This window comes from Ranitomeya imitator, chromosome 2, assembly GCF_032444005.1.
Source record: "Ranitomeya imitator isolate aRanImi1 chromosome 2, aRanImi1.pri, whole genome shotgun sequence".
Classification (NCBI taxonomy): Eukaryota; Metazoa; Chordata; class Amphibia; order Anura; family Dendrobatidae; genus Ranitomeya; species Ranitomeya imitator.
In genome coordinates, this window is record NC_091283.1 from 348,717,506 (window position 1) to 348,732,796 (window position 15,291).

At 43.7% G+C, this 15,291-nt stretch overlaps 1 protein-coding gene across 1 annotated transcript; it reads right to left on the reverse strand.

The window, feature by feature from the left end:
• Window positions 1-3,407: 3,407 nt before the first annotated feature.
• LOC138663742 (uncharacterized) lies at window positions 3,408-15,204 on the reverse strand. Its single transcript, XM_069750072.1, has 4 exons — window positions 14,018-15,204; window positions 13,735-13,880; window positions 5,863-6,087; window positions 3,408-5,031 (listed from the first exon to the last, which is right to left on the reverse strand). Exons 1-2 carry the CDS (start codon window positions 15,182-15,184, stop codon window positions 13,875-13,877), a joined length of 1,173 nt encoding a protein of 390 aa, XP_069606173.1. The 5' UTR covers window positions 15,185-15,204; the 3' UTR covers window positions 3,408-5,031; window positions 5,863-6,087; window positions 13,735-13,874.
• Window positions 15,205-15,291: the final 87 nt, after the last annotated feature.

Here is a 15,291-nt window from a genome sequence, read left to right on the forward strand (position 1 = left end):
TGTTTTGTTATGATTTACTTTATTTAATTTCTCATTGTTTTTATTCACACATCCTTTATACACATTTAGCCCGGTTTTCTCACATACTGGAGACACTGACACACGTAGACCCATTCAAATGAATGGGTCTATGCACATCAGTGTGTTTTAACACGCAGACATGTTCGTTTTTACACGGGCTGTAAAAGGTGCCACACACATGCAAACGGAGAACAGTGTACAAAGTCCTCCGTGCGCACGGATGGCTGCGGGGGAAGCAGCGCTACTGTAAGCCGCTGTTCCCCTGCGTGTGGTGCTGAACACGGCTCTCATCCATTCTCCCCTGCTCTGACGGCAGCAGCGCGAGCAGAGGACAATGAATGAATGAAAAACCCCACGTGGGGTTCCCCCTATGTTTTCTAACCAGCCACACATTACTCACAGCGGGCAGGTCACAGGCTGGTGAGGGGCCATGGATATGGGCCCCCCCAGCCTAAAAACAGCAGCCTGCAGCTGCCCAAAAAAGACGCATCTATTAGATACGCCAATTCTGGAGCTTTGCCCGATTCTTCCCACTTGCCCTGTAGCGTTGGCAAGTGGGGTAATGAGGGGTTAATGTCACCTTCCTATTGTAAGGTGACATTAAGCTGGCTTAGTAATGGAGAGGTGTCAATAAGACACCTCTCCATTACTAATCCTATAGTTGCTAAAGGGTTAACAAAACACCAAACAGTCAGAATAAAGTCTTTTAATGAAATCATACACAAAAAAGTTTCCCATCTTTATTAGTCTGCCATTCCAAACAAAGCCCTCGATCTCCTGTAAAAAAAAAAAAAAAAAGTAAAAATAATAAACCAACAATATACCCATACCTGTCCGGTGTAAAGTCAGTACCATGCCGTAATCTATATTTGGGGGAATGTACAGTTTACAACCGGGAGCGCTGCTAATGCGACCGTCCAGGCTGTAAACTACTGGGGAATGAATCATATGCAGCGGGCACAGGCTCATTAACTAGCGGTGACTACACTGAGTCTGTGCTTGCTCGCTGGCACGAACTCCTGTGACCTCAGGACCGTGGGAGAATGCAAGTGATGGGGTCACGGCAGTTCAAGCTCTGTCACAGTGACCTCATCATGTACATTTTCCCACGGTCCTGAGATCACAGGAGTTCATGCCAGCGAGCAAGCACAGACTCAGTGTAGTCACCGCTAGTTACTGAGCCTGTGCCCACTGCTTCTAATTCATTCAATCTCCCCTGCTCGCGCTGCTCGGCAGCCGAGCAGGGGAGAAGGGATGACAGCCGGCTTTAGCACTACACACATGGGAAAAGTGCTTACTGTAGCTCTGCTTCCCCTGGCGACCATCCGTGTCGTACTGATGGGGCACATGGTTGCAACACATGTGCCGCACCTAGCACACAGACGGACACACGGACACTGATAGCTCCGGTACCGGAAATATCAGGACATGTCAAACCGGCCTTATGCAAACCTTCTTTTTTTCTTCTTTCTGTGCAGTCTAACACATGTGCCATGTGTTTTGTTTTGCGTTGATTACGTGAGAGTATATTTAAAGCAAAGCTGTCAGCAGTTTTGGCCGACATAAGATACGGCCACTGCCTTTCAGGGCTCATCTATAGCATTCCAAAAATAAGTTTATTATACTCATCCGGGGGCGGTCTGGTCCGATGGGTGTCGCAGGCCTGGGTCCAGTGGCTCCCATCTTTCAATGCCACCCTCCTGTTGCTTCATCACTCCCTGGCATCGCGCTCCTGCACAGGTGTACTTATCTTTCCTGTTGAGGGCAGTCTAAAGTACTTCAGTGCACAGGTGCTGGGAAAGGTCAGAGAGGCCCTATGCCTGTGCACTGCAGCACTTTCCTCTGCCCTCAAAACGGCAGATAAGTACGCCTGGCAGGAGCGTGATGTCGGGGAGCAATGAATCAACAGGAGGGCGGCATCACAAGAAGATGGGAGGCGCAAGACCCGGACATGCGACACTCATCGGACTGCCATCCCCCCATGGTGAGTATAATAAAACTTATTTTTCCATCTTTCAGGTCAGACCGGGGGCTTATCTACAGCATTATAGATAGCTAAAGATAAGCCCTGAAAGGCAGTGGCTGCATCTTAAATCGGCAAAAACTGCTGACAGGTTCACTTTAAATCCAGGTTTGTATACTACTCTGTATCCAGTGTTCAAGAGCCATGTAGCTCAAAACCCTTATGGATTGATCTATGTTACACACACCACCCCTTTTATTGCTTTGTTGTCTGAGATGCCAATTTTTTCATTATTTTTATTTTTAAAGGATTTTCAATAAAGACTGTTTTTTTTTTTGTTTTTTTTTTCGGTGTATTGAGCTGGTTCCACCCCCATTTTCAGCTTAACATAAATGAATATATACTCAGGGTCTCAAAACATTTATCATAATAATCCCTACCTAAATAAATCTTTATTGATAATTAGAACTCACAAATTGGTTCACACCACAAAAAAATTACAAAATCAAAAAATAAACACTAGTGTTCACACATAGACACTAATTAAAAGTGGGGTACTAGGCATCCCTGGTGTGTTGTCTATACTCACACCTGCCTGTCTGCGGAGGTCTCTAGGGGAAAGGAGACAATATGATTGGTTAATGCTCTAAGCCAACATTATATTCATCGGATGAATCTATTTAAACGGAGCACTATCTGTATATGGAGTCATTTATACTCCTGTACTAAGGTGCCATGAATATGCCTTGTGTGTTCTACATATACTATTGTTTTTAATGTGCCGGGGTATAGGATAATCACTGCAAAAGTGCATAAACAAAGGGGAAAGTTTTTTAAAGTGCAAAGTGCAGTATAGTAGTATTACATTGGTGCAAGGTAAATCCACAAAGCAAAAAAAATGCATGTAACCCTTAGGGTAACATACCACCGAGTCAGACTTAAGAACCGCGTGAGGTGGTTCCCACAAGTGGTTCTTCTGTCTGACTCATTGGTATGTTACCCTAAGGGTTATATGCATTTTTTGTATTTTATGCATTCTACTTGATGCTTATTGGTCATTACATACAGCACATTTCTTAATCATTATCATTTAGTGTACTAAATTGCTTTCACTTTTAGATTTTATTATTATAGCGCCATTTATTCCATGGTGCTTTACATGTGAAAAGGTACATACATAGTAAAAAAACAAGTATAATAATCTTGAACAAAATAAGTCAGCGATTGGTACAGGAGGAGAGAGGACGTGTGACTTAACTTTAACTGCAAGTTTTTTGGTGTAATTCATCAATAAAAACTTATTAAAGAAAATATGAAATGCCTACTTCTCTGTATAATTTCTCTGATGTGTAGAAAAAATATTTCATTGTTAAACATTTTCCAATTCTCAATATGAAAATGGTTTCTCCTCTGTGTGTATTCTTTGATTTATAAAAAGAAAACACCTATATGTATCCTATATATATGCACCATGAAGGGAATAAATAACTATGCAACACCAAGAAAACCACCCTTCACACAATATCAAATAAAAACCATTTATACTTTATTGAAAATTCCTTTAAAAATAAACAGTGATAGATAAAATCCACAGCACAGAAACAGAAGGTGGGCTATCCAGGAAATACATTCCGAGTATAATAATAACTAAATCCTAATACATAACATATGTGCCAAGTGACCATGTACATATATGCAGAGGAAAAAAATAGGTAAAAAGGACACAGTATAAAGTAAATACAAAGTGTATATAATATTACCTATGGAGCGCTCCTGGAGACCCACCACACCCGACGCGCGTTTCGCAATGAAATGCTTCGTCCAGGGGTGGTTGGGTACTAGCCAGAGAAGGTATATATGTCCCTAAGGACCAATAGAAATGGTGCTAGAACTAATTGCAGAATGACATACTCCTGTGTACACACATGCGCAAAGGAACCTTTAATGCGGCCAACACAGAAACAGCTGACCAATACATAGCAAGAGAACAGGATACAGAGCATGCGTCAGGAACAAAATGCCATGGCAACGGTAACAACACCTGATCCGGTGATTAGATCCACTATCCCGAAAAACAACACCTACCTTCTATATCACAGCTGTAAGCCACACACCGACACAGCCGACATAATATCCGGTGCGACCCACGTAACCATGGTCACCAGACACAAATCCTCAGTGCGCGTATTGGATGCGCCACACCTCCCAGCGCGCACAGACCGGTGACCATTTCCGGTGCACAGAAAATGCACCTTCCTTATCACGGCTATACTCCACACATGGACACAGCCGACATCATATCCGGTGCGACACATGTAGCCATGGTCACCAGATACATATCATCGGCGCGCATATTAAGTGCGCCGCATCCACCAGTGCGAACAGGCCGGCAGCCATTGCCGGTACATAGAGCAGGCATATCGCCTGCTCCATAGCGAAGAAGCATTATGTACCGCCGACGTAACTTCCGGTGTATGAAGGCACGTTGCCATAGACACCACTATGCCAAAATAAAAAACACACAACCGTCTAAAAACACACCCGCGCATGCGCCTCATGGTTGGAATAGATCACAAAAAATGTGATGACAACCAAACATGTTTAAGAAATTGGCTCATAGTAATATTACCAGAGTCAAAAAAGTGCAAAAAGTGCGTAAGTGAAAAAGGTGCGCAAGAAAAAACCTGCAAAAGAAACAAATTAGAACAATAATATTACAAGGAGCAAATAGAGCCCCAATATTGAGACAATAGATCATATACTAACACTAAGATAAAATGCCAATTATTACTACATGTGTATATATAAAGGGGCCAGAACACCGATACAAATAAGCGGTATACATAGATAGGGTGAAAAAGTGAAAAAATACAAAAGTTTAATAAGGGTTGCATAGTAAGTACATGGGCACAGACACATATAACCCTGAACATCAACAGTTAAAAACAGTATATAGACAAAAAGTCCAATATATAGCAGGGATATATCCAACGCCGAAAATACTCCGTTCCAGTTCTCCAATTAACACAAAAATAAACACCAAGGTCCTACAAAAAGACAAAAAATAACATAAAAAAACAATTAAAAAATACATAAAAAAAACAGCTAAAAACCACAGTCCAAAGATTGCTTCCCTAACAATAACCTATATGAATCTAAATATACACACCAAAACGGACCAAACCAGATTATACCGGTAGGAAGGGAGCATAGCTGTTATGATCATTAAGACCCAGGGGCATGATGGTATCCAATTTGTAAATCCATCTTGCCTCCCTCTGGGCCAACATCCTCTTCCAATTTCCACCTCTCTGTCCAATAAAGACCCGATCAATACCCTTGATCCGCAACCCACTTGGGTCGCACCCATGTAGGGCCTTAAAGTGTCTTGGGATGGGTTGTAATCTTAAGGGGTCCTCCGCCATCCGTGCCCCCTCAATATCAAGAACGTGTTCCCGTACCCTCCTGCGAAATTCACGTGTCGTCATTCCAACATAAATGAGACCGCACGGACAGGTAGCATGATAAATCACAGCTCTGGTCGTACATGTGATGGTATGGGTGATTTGGTAGTTCTTGTTGCCCTTTGAGTTGGAAAAATCAGAAGCTGTATCAACGTTGGAACAGGCTAGGCACTTACCACAGCTGGTGCATCCCCATTTAGGGCCCTGAGCACCAAAAATAAATTTTTGGTCTGGACCCTTATGGTAACTATGCACCAACTGATCCTTTAGATTAGGAGAACGCCTAAAGGTGATAAAAGGACGTGGTCCCATACACTTAGCCAGGACTCTGTCGGTCATAAGGACCGACCAATACTTATTGATGGCCCTCCTTACATCTTCGCTCCTGGAATGGAAATCCAACACGCAACGTACCTGGTCAGGGTTTTTGTCCTTCTTATGTTTCTGCAGTAAAGTGATCCTTTGACTACATAGTGCCCTTTGATAGGAGTGACAAATAGTCTTCTTCCCATACCCGCGATCTTTGAACCGTACACACAAGTCCTGGGCTTGTTTCTCAAATAATTCATTACTAGAGCAAATTCTTCTGGCACGTAAGAACTGTCCAGTAGGGATGTTTTTAATTAGATGGTAAGGGTGCTGTGAAGACGAATGTAAAAGGGAATTAACAGACGTTTCCTTACGAAATAAGTCTGTATAGACAGTACCATCATTTCCTACCATAATAGAGATATCCAAGAAATCTATTCTTTGTCTCTCACACTTGTATGTCAGCTTGATGTTTCTGACATTGGTGTTCAACACATCGATGAATATACCTAGTTCCTCATGTGTGCCCTGCTGTTGTGAATTCTGTGGCTGAATTCACTCCTGTGGTCACAAGTGGTACTGCAGCTTCTGAGCTTCCTTCCTCAGGTGTTCTGGTGAGCTCGTTAACTGCTTCGTTACTTAACTCCGCCTGATGCTGCTATCCCTGCTCCTTGTCAATGTTCCAGTGTTGGATCTGAGCTTCTCCTGATTGTTCCTGTGACCTGCTGCTCTGTATAGCTAAGTGCTTTTTTGCTATTTTGTTGCTTTTTTTCTGTCCAGCTTGTCTTTTGTTTTGCTGGTAGCTCTGAGAAGTAAAGGGTGTACCGCCGTGCCGTTAGTTCGGCACGGTGGGTCTTTTTTGCCCCCTTTGCGTGGTTTTTGCTTTAGGGTTTTTTGTAGACTGCAAAGTTCGCTTTACTATCCTCGCTCTGTCTAAGATTATCGGGCCCCACTTTGCTGAATCTATTTCATCCCTACGTTTTGTCTTTTCATCTTACTCACAGTCATTATATGTGGGGGCTGCCTTTTCCTTTGGGGTATTTCTCTGGGGGCAAGTCAGGCCTATTTTTCTATCTTCAGGCTAGCTAGTTTCTTAGGCTGTGCCGAGTTGCATAGGTAGTTGCTAGGCGCAATCCACAGCCGCTTTTAGTTGTGTTTAGGATAGGATCAGGTGTGTAGTCTACAGAGTTTCCACGTCTCAGAGCTCGTTCTTTTGTTTTTTGGTATTTGTCAGATCACTGTGTGCGCTCGGATCGCTAGGCACACTGTGTCTCTGGATTGCCTTCATTACACCTTTCATTAGCAGACATAACAGTACAAGGAGCCATCTAATGATTCTCAATAGAGGGAAAGAAAAAGTTCTGACACCATTTTTTTTTCTCTGCTCTGTGTTCATTTTTTTTTTTCCCCTAGACATTTGGGTGATTCTGGACACAGGTGTGGACATGGATATTCAGAGTCTGTGCTCTTCAATGGATAATCTCGTTATAAATGTACAAAAGATTCAAGATACTATTGATCAGAAATCTATGTTAGAACCAAGAATTCCTATTCCTGATTTGTTTTTTGGAGATAGAACTAAGTTTCTAAGTTTCAAAAATAATTGTAAGCTATTTCTGGCCTTGAAACCTCATTCTTCTGGTAATCCTATTCAACAGGTTTTGATTATTATTTCTTTTTTGCGCGGCGACCCTCAAGACTGGGCATTTTCTCTTGCGCCAGGAGACCCTGCATTGAGTAGTGTCGATGCGTTTTTCCTGGCGCTCGGATTACTGTACGATGAGCCTAATTCAGTGGATCAGGCTGAGAAAAATTTGCTGGCTTTGTGCCAGGGTCAGGAAGATATAGAAGTATATTGTCAGAAATTTAGGAAATGGTCAGTACTCACTCAGTGGAATGAATCTGCGCTGGCAGCTTTGTTCAGAAAGGGTCTCTCTGAGGCTCTTAAGGATGTCATGGTGGGATTTCCTATGCCTGCTGGTTTGAATGAGTCTTTGTCTTTGGCCATTCAGATCGGTCGACGCTTGCGCGAGCGTAAATCTGTGCACCATTTGGCGGTATTGCCTGAGGTTAAACCTGAGCCTATGCAGTGCAATAGGACTATGACCAGAGTTGAACGGCAAGAATACAGACGTCTGAATGGGCTGTGTTTCTACTGTGGTGATTCCACTCATGCTATGTCTGATTGTCCTAAGCGCACTAAGCGGTCCGCTAGGTCTGCCGTCATTGGTACTGTACAGTCCAAATTCCTTCTGTCCATTACCCTGATATGCTCTTTGTCGTCGTTTTCTGTCATGGCGTTTGTGGATTCAGGCGCTGCCCTGAATCTGATGGATTTGGATTATGCTAAACGTTGTGGGTTTTTCTTGGAGCCTTTGCGGTGTCCTATTCCATTGAGAGGAATTGATGCTTTGATACCGTGCCGCACAAGAGGTTGGTACACAAAATGAGAATGCTTGGTCTGGGGGAAAATGTGTGTAAATGGGTTAGTAACTGGCTTAGTGATAGAAAGCAGAGGGTGGTTATAAATGGTATAGTCTCTAACTGGGTCGCTGTGACCAGTGGGGTACCGCAGGGGTCAGTATTGGGACCTGTTCTCTTCAACATATTCATTAATGATCTGGTAGAAGGTTTACACAGTAAAATATCGATATTTGCAGATGATACAAAACTATGTAAAGCAGTTAATACAAGAGAAGATAGTATTCTGCTACAGATGGATCTGGATAAGTTGGAAACTTGGGCTGAAAGGTGGCAGATGAGGTTTAACAATGATAAATGTAAGGTTATACACATGGGAAGAGGGAATCAATATCACCATTACACACTGAACGGGAAACCACTGGGTAAATCTGACAGGGAGAAGGACTTGGGGATCCTAGTTAATGATAAACTTACCTGGAGCAGCCAGTGCCAGGCAGCAGCTGCCAAGGCAAACAGGATCATGGGGTGCATTAAAAGAGGTCTGGATACACATGATGAGAGCATTATACTGCCTCTGTACAAATCCCTAGTTAGACCGCACATGGAGTACTGTGTCCAGTTTTGGGCACCGGTGCTCAGGAAGGATATAATGGAACTAGAGAGAGTACAAAGGAGGGCAACAAAATTAATAAAGGGGATGGGAGAACTACAATACCCAGATAGATTAGCGAAATTAGGATTATTTAGTCTAGAAAAAAGACGACTGAGGGGCGATCTAATAACCATGTATAAGTATATAAGGGGACAATACAAATATCTCGCTGAGGATCTGTTTATACCAAGGAAGGTGACGGGCACAAGGGGGCATTCTTTGCGTCTGGAGGAGAGAAGGTTTTTCCACCAACATAGAAGAGGATTCTTTACTGTTAGGGCAGTGAGAATCTGGAATTGCTTGCCTGAGGAGGTGGTGATGGCGAACTCAGTCGAGGGGTTCAAGAGAGGCCTGGATGTCTTCCTGGAGCAGAACAATATTGTATCATACAATTATTAGGTTCTGTAGAAGGACGTAGATCTGGGGATTTATTATGATGGAATATAGGCTGAACTGGATGGACAAATGTCTTTTTTCGGCCTTACTAACTATGTTACTATGTTACTATGTTACTATGCTACACCTTTGGCCAAGAATAAACCTCAGTACTGGGCCCAGCTGACCATGTGCATGGCTCCTGCACATCAGGAAGTTATTCGCTTTCTGGTGTTGCATAATCTGCATGATGTGGTCGTGTTGGGGTTGCCATGGCTACAAACCCATAATCCAGTATTGGATTGGAATTCCATGTCGGTGTCCAGCTGGGGTTGTCAGGGGGTACATGGTGATGTTCCATTTTTGTCGATTTCGTCATCCACCCCTTCTGAGGTCCCTGAGTTCTTGTCTGATTATCAGGATGTATTTGAAGAGCCCAAGTCCGATGCCCTACCTCCGCATAGGGATTGTGATTGTGCTATCAATTTGATTCCTGGTAGTAAATTCCCTAAAGGTCGATTATTTAATTTATCCGTGCCCGAACACGCCGCTATGCGCAGTTATGTGAAGGAATCCCTGGAGAAGGGACATATTCGCCCATCATCATCACCACTGGGAGCAGGGTTCTTCTTTGTAGCCAAGAAGGATGGTTCGCTGAGACCGTGTATTGATTACCGCCTTCTTAATAAGATCACTGTTAAATTTCAGTATCCCTTGCCATTGTTATCTGACTTGTTTGCTCGGATTAAGGGGGCTAGTTGGTTCACTAAGATAGATCTTCGTGGTGCGTATAATCTGGTGAGAATCAGGCAAGGAGATGAATGGAAAACTGCATTCAATACGCCCGAGGGTCATTTTGAGTATCTAGTGATGCCGTTCGGACTTGCCAATGCTCCATCTGTGTTTCAGTCTTTTATGCATGACATCTTTCGTGAGTATCTGGATAAATTCCTGATTGTTTACTTGGATGACATTTTGATCTTCTCAGATGATTGGGAGTCTCATGTGAAGCAGGTCAGAATGGTTTTTCAGGTCCTGCGTGCTAATTCTTTGTTTGTGAAGGGATCAAAGTGTCTCTTCGGTGTGCAGAAAGTTTCATTTTTGGGGTTCATCTTTACCCCTTCTACTATCGAGATGGATCCAGTTAAGGTCCAAGCCATCCAGGATTGGATTCAGCCAACATCTCTGAAAAGTCTGCAAAAGTTCCTGGGCTTTGCTAATTTTTATCGTCGCTTCATCTGTAATTTTTCTAGCATTGCCAAACCATTGACCGATTTGACCAAGAAAGGTGCTGATTTGGTTAATTGGTCTTCTGCTGCTGTGGAAGCTTTTCAGGAGTTGAAGCGTCGTTTTTGTTCTGCCCCTGTGTTGTGTCAGCCAGATGTTTCTTTTCCGTTCCAGGTCGAGGTTGATGCTTCTGAGATTGGAGCAGGGGCGGTTTTGTCACAGAGAGGTTCTGATTGCTCAGAGATGAAACCATGTGCTTTCTTTTCCAGGAAGTTTTCGCCCGCTGAGCGTAATTATGATGTGGGCAACCGAGAGTTGCTGGCCATGAAGTGGGCATTCGAGGAATGGCGCCATTGGCTTGAAGGAGCCAAGCATCGCGTGGTGGTATTGACTGATCATAAGAACTTGACTTATCTCGAGTCTGCCAAGCGCTTGAATCCTAGACAGGCCCGTTGGTCGTTATTTTTTGCCCGCTTCGACTTTGTGATTTCGTACCTTCCGGGCTCTAAAAATGTGAAGGCGGATGCTCTGTCTAGGAGTTTTGTGCCCGACTCTCCGGGTTTATCTGAGCCAGCGGGTATCCTCAAGGAAGGAGTCATTGTGTCTGCCATCTCCCCTGATTTGCGGCAGGTGCTGCAAAAATTTCAGGCGAATAAACCTGATCGTTGTCCAGCGGAGAAACTGTTCGTCCCTGATAGGTGGACTAATAAACTTATCTCTGAACTTCATTGTTCGGTGTTGGCTGGTCATCCTGGAATCTTTGGTACCAGAGAGTTAGTGGCTAGATCCTTCTGGTGGCCATCTCTGTCACGGGATGTACGTACTTTTGTGCAGTCCTGTGGGATTTGTGCTAGGGCTAAGCCCTGCTGTTCTCGTGCCAGTGGGTTGCTTTTGCCCTTGCCGGTCCCAAAGAGGCCTTGGACACATATTTCGATGGATTTCATTTCTGACCTTCCCGTTTCTCAAAAGATGTCAGTCATTTGGGTGGTCTGTGATCGCTTTTCTAAAATGGTCCATCTGGTGCCCTTGGCTAAATTGCCTTCCTCCTCTGATTTGGTGCCTTTGTTCTTTCAGCATGTGGTTCGGTTGCATGGCATTCCTGAGAATATTGTTTCTGACAGAGGTTCCCAGTTTGTTTCAAGGTTTTGGCGAGCCTTTTGTGGTAGGATGGGCATTGACCTATCCTTTTCCTCGGCTTTCCATCCTCAGACTAATGGCCAGACCGAACGAACCAATCAGACCTTGGAAACATATCTGAGATGTTTTGTTTCTGCTGACCAGGATGATTGGGTGTCCTTTTTGCCGTTGGCTGAGTTCGCTCTTAATAATCGGGCCAGCTCGGCTACCTTGGTTTCTCCATTTTTTTGCAATTCTGGGTTCCATCCTCGTTTCTCTTCAGGACAGGTTGAGTCTTCGGACTGTCCTGGTGTGGATTCTGTGGTGGACAGGTTGCAGCAGATCTGGACTCAGGTAGTGGACAATTTGACCTTGTCCCAGGAAAAGGCTCAACTTTTCGCTAATCGCAGACGCTGTGTGGGTCCCCGACTTCGTGTTGGGGATCTGGTTTGGTTATCTTCTCGTCATATTCCTATGAAGGTTTCCTCTCCTAAATTTAAACCTCGTTTTATTGGTCCGTATAGGATTTCTGAGGTTCTCAATCCTGTGTCTTTTCGTTTGACCCTCCCAGACTTCTTTTCCATACATAATGTATTCCATAGGTCGTTGTTGCGGAGATACGTGGCACCTATGGTTCCATCTGTTGAGCCTCCTGCCCCGGTTTTGGTGGAGGTGGAATTGGAGTATATTGTGGAGAAGATTTTGGATTCTCGTGTTTCTAGATGGAAACTCCAGTATCTGGTTAAATGGAAGGGTTATGCTCAGGAAGATAATTCCTGGGTTTTTGCCTCTGATGTTCATGCTCCCGATCTTGTTCGTGCCTTTCATGCGGCTCATCCTGGTCGGCCTGGGGGCTCTGGTGAGGGTTCGGTGACCCCTCCTCAAGGGGGGGGTACTGTTGTGAATTCTGTGGCTGAATTCACTCCTGTGGTCACAAGTGGTACTGCAGCTTCTGAGCTTCCTTCCTCAGGTGTTCTGGTGAGCTCGTTAACTGCTTCGTTACTTAACTCCGCCTGATGCTGCTATCCCTGCTCCTTGTCAATGTTCCAGTGTTGGATCTGAGCTTCTCCTGATTGTTCCTGTGACCTGCTGCTCTGTATAGCTAAGTGCTTTTTTGCTATTTTGTTGCTTTTTTTCTGTCCAGCTTGTCTTTTGTTTTGCTGGTAGCTCTGAGAAGCAAAGGGTGTACCGCCGTGCCGTTAGTTCGGCACGGTGGGTCTTTTTTGCCCCCTTTGCGTGGTTTTTGCTTTAGGGTTTTTTGTAGACTGCAAAGTTCGCTTTACTATCCTCGCTCTGTCTAAGATTATCGGGCCCCACTTTGCTGAATCTATTTCATCCCTACGTTTTGTCTTTTCATCTTACTCACAGTCATTATATGTGGGGGCTGCCTTTTCCTTTGGGGTATTTCTCTGGGGGTAAGTCAGGCCTATTTTTCTATCTTCAGGCTAGCTAGTTTCTTAGGCTGTGCCGAGTTGCATAGGTAGTTGCTAGGCGCAATCCACAGCCGCTTTTAGTTGTGTTTAGGATAGGATCAGGTGTGTAGTCTACAGAGTTTCCACGTCTCAGAGCTCGTTCTTTTGTTTTTTGGTATTTGTCAGATCACTGTGTGTGCTCGGATCGCTAGGCACACTGTGTCTCTGGATTGCCTTCATTACACCTTTCATTAGCAGACATAACACCCTGCCATATCATTAGCACGTCATCGATGTATCTCCACCATGAGACCACCTTATGGCTTAACGGATGTGAATTGGTCTGAAAAATTTCCCTCTCCCATAAACCCAAAAACAAATTTGCATAAGAGGGCGCACAAGACGCCCCCATCGCGGTGCCTTGTAACTGAAGGAAAAAAGAATCACGAAACATAAAAAAATTGTGTGTCAGAACAAAATCTAAAGCCTTAACCAAAAAACTACACAAATCATGGTCCAACCCACTACTATCAAGGAAGAAAGTAGTTGCGTCTAGGCCATCCTGGTGTCGAATCGAGGTATATAATGATTCGACATCACAGGTGACCAATGACATGTTCTTCTCCAAGTGTAAGCCATCCAATTTCTTCAGGACATCAGTAGTGTCCTTCAGAAATGACGGCAACGCCTCGGCCAATGGTTTCAGGTAAAATTCTATCAGTTTAGAGATCGGATCACATAAACTGTTGACACCAGATACGATGGGCCTACCTGGGGGTGTGACCGGATCCTTGTGGATTTTGGGTAGAAGATATATACTTGCTACCGTGGGATCTTCATTCCACAAACCATCTCTTTGTTTAGTTGTTAAAACACCGTCGGACACCGCATTCTGGAGTAGACTAAGAAGTTCACTCCTAAATTTCGACAGAGGATTGAATGTTAGTTTTTTATAACACACAGAATTTCTCAACTGTCTCAACATTTCTTTCTCATAAGCCGATTTTGACCATACCACCACATTCCCACCTTTATCAGAAGGTTTGATAATTACCTCTTTCAAACCTTTCAGTTCTCTTAAGGCTTGTCTCTCATCATAATTGAGGTTGTCCCCTTTAATGGTTTCAGGAATGGCTTCAATATCTTTCATAACCAACTGAACAAATAAGTCAATGGCAGGCACAGTGCTGATCTGTGGAAAGTTTTTTGATTTAGGAAGCAAATACTTAGGGTACTGTCTGGAAGAAGCTGCCTCCTCAGCAAGTTCTTCTAAAATCTGGAGTACTTCCGCTTCTGTAGGGGATGAAGCCACAGGAGGTTGTTGGCAATATATTCTCCTAAAAAACATCTTACGCGCAAACAAATTAAGATCTTTCAAAATGGAAAAATGATCAGGGGCAGACGATGGCGAAAAAGAGAGACCCTTACTCAAAACCGCCACCTGAGCCTCGGACAAAACTACGTCCGAAAGATTAATTACCTTCATGAGATTTCTTTGAGGTTCATCATCCCCTTCATCCAGGTTAGTATTTTGCCTCTTTCTGGTGTTATATCTCCTAGATTGATCATCCTTCCTCCTCTGATTATACCGTGTATAGTTCTGCTCAGCCACATTGTTCGAGGATACAGATGTGCCTGCACTCGAAGTACTTACTGCCTCAGATGCAGCGCCTCCTTTATCCTGCGAATTGAGGTGCACCCATCTATATAATTTGTTGTCATTTCTATCTTGAAGGTCTCGTTGGAATTTTTTATTCTTTTTAGCGGAAATGTCTTTCTCCCACTCATCACATGAAGTATCAATTTCTTTTTTAAAATTGTCGAACTCATCCTGTGTACACTCCGTCTGGAGCTTCTTATAGATCTCGTCAATTTCCAGTCCAAGATCATTAATGGACTTACTATTCATGTCCACAAGAATAGTCATAAACGTCAGAGAGCATGTATGACAAGCTGCCTCCCAGCGAGTTCTCAAAACCGCATCATTGACAGGAAAAGAAGGAAAAATCTGAATCCGTAAACCTCTTGGGATAAGATTCCTAGAAATGTAGCTCTCAAGGAATATTCTATTCCACCAGATACGGGTGCGGCGATTCAATAGGTTTTTAAAAGTTCTTTTTAAAGCAATCTTTTGGACTGGTTCCTGTGTTTGTGGATTTCCCTCACTGAACACATTCTGGGCAAACACTGTTCTAGAGGCATCTCTGCTCCTAAAATCCATTAGAAATCTGGATACCACACTGACCTATATTCAAAAAACAGAAAACACCTATATGTATCCTATATATATGCACCATGAAGGGAATAAATAACTATGCAACACCAAGA

Coding starts and splice junctions, on each gene's coding strand:
- LOC138663742 (XM_069750072.1), bottom strand. CDS start 15,184: ATGGATTTTAGGAGCAGAGATGCCTCTAGAACAGTGTTTGCCCAGAAT.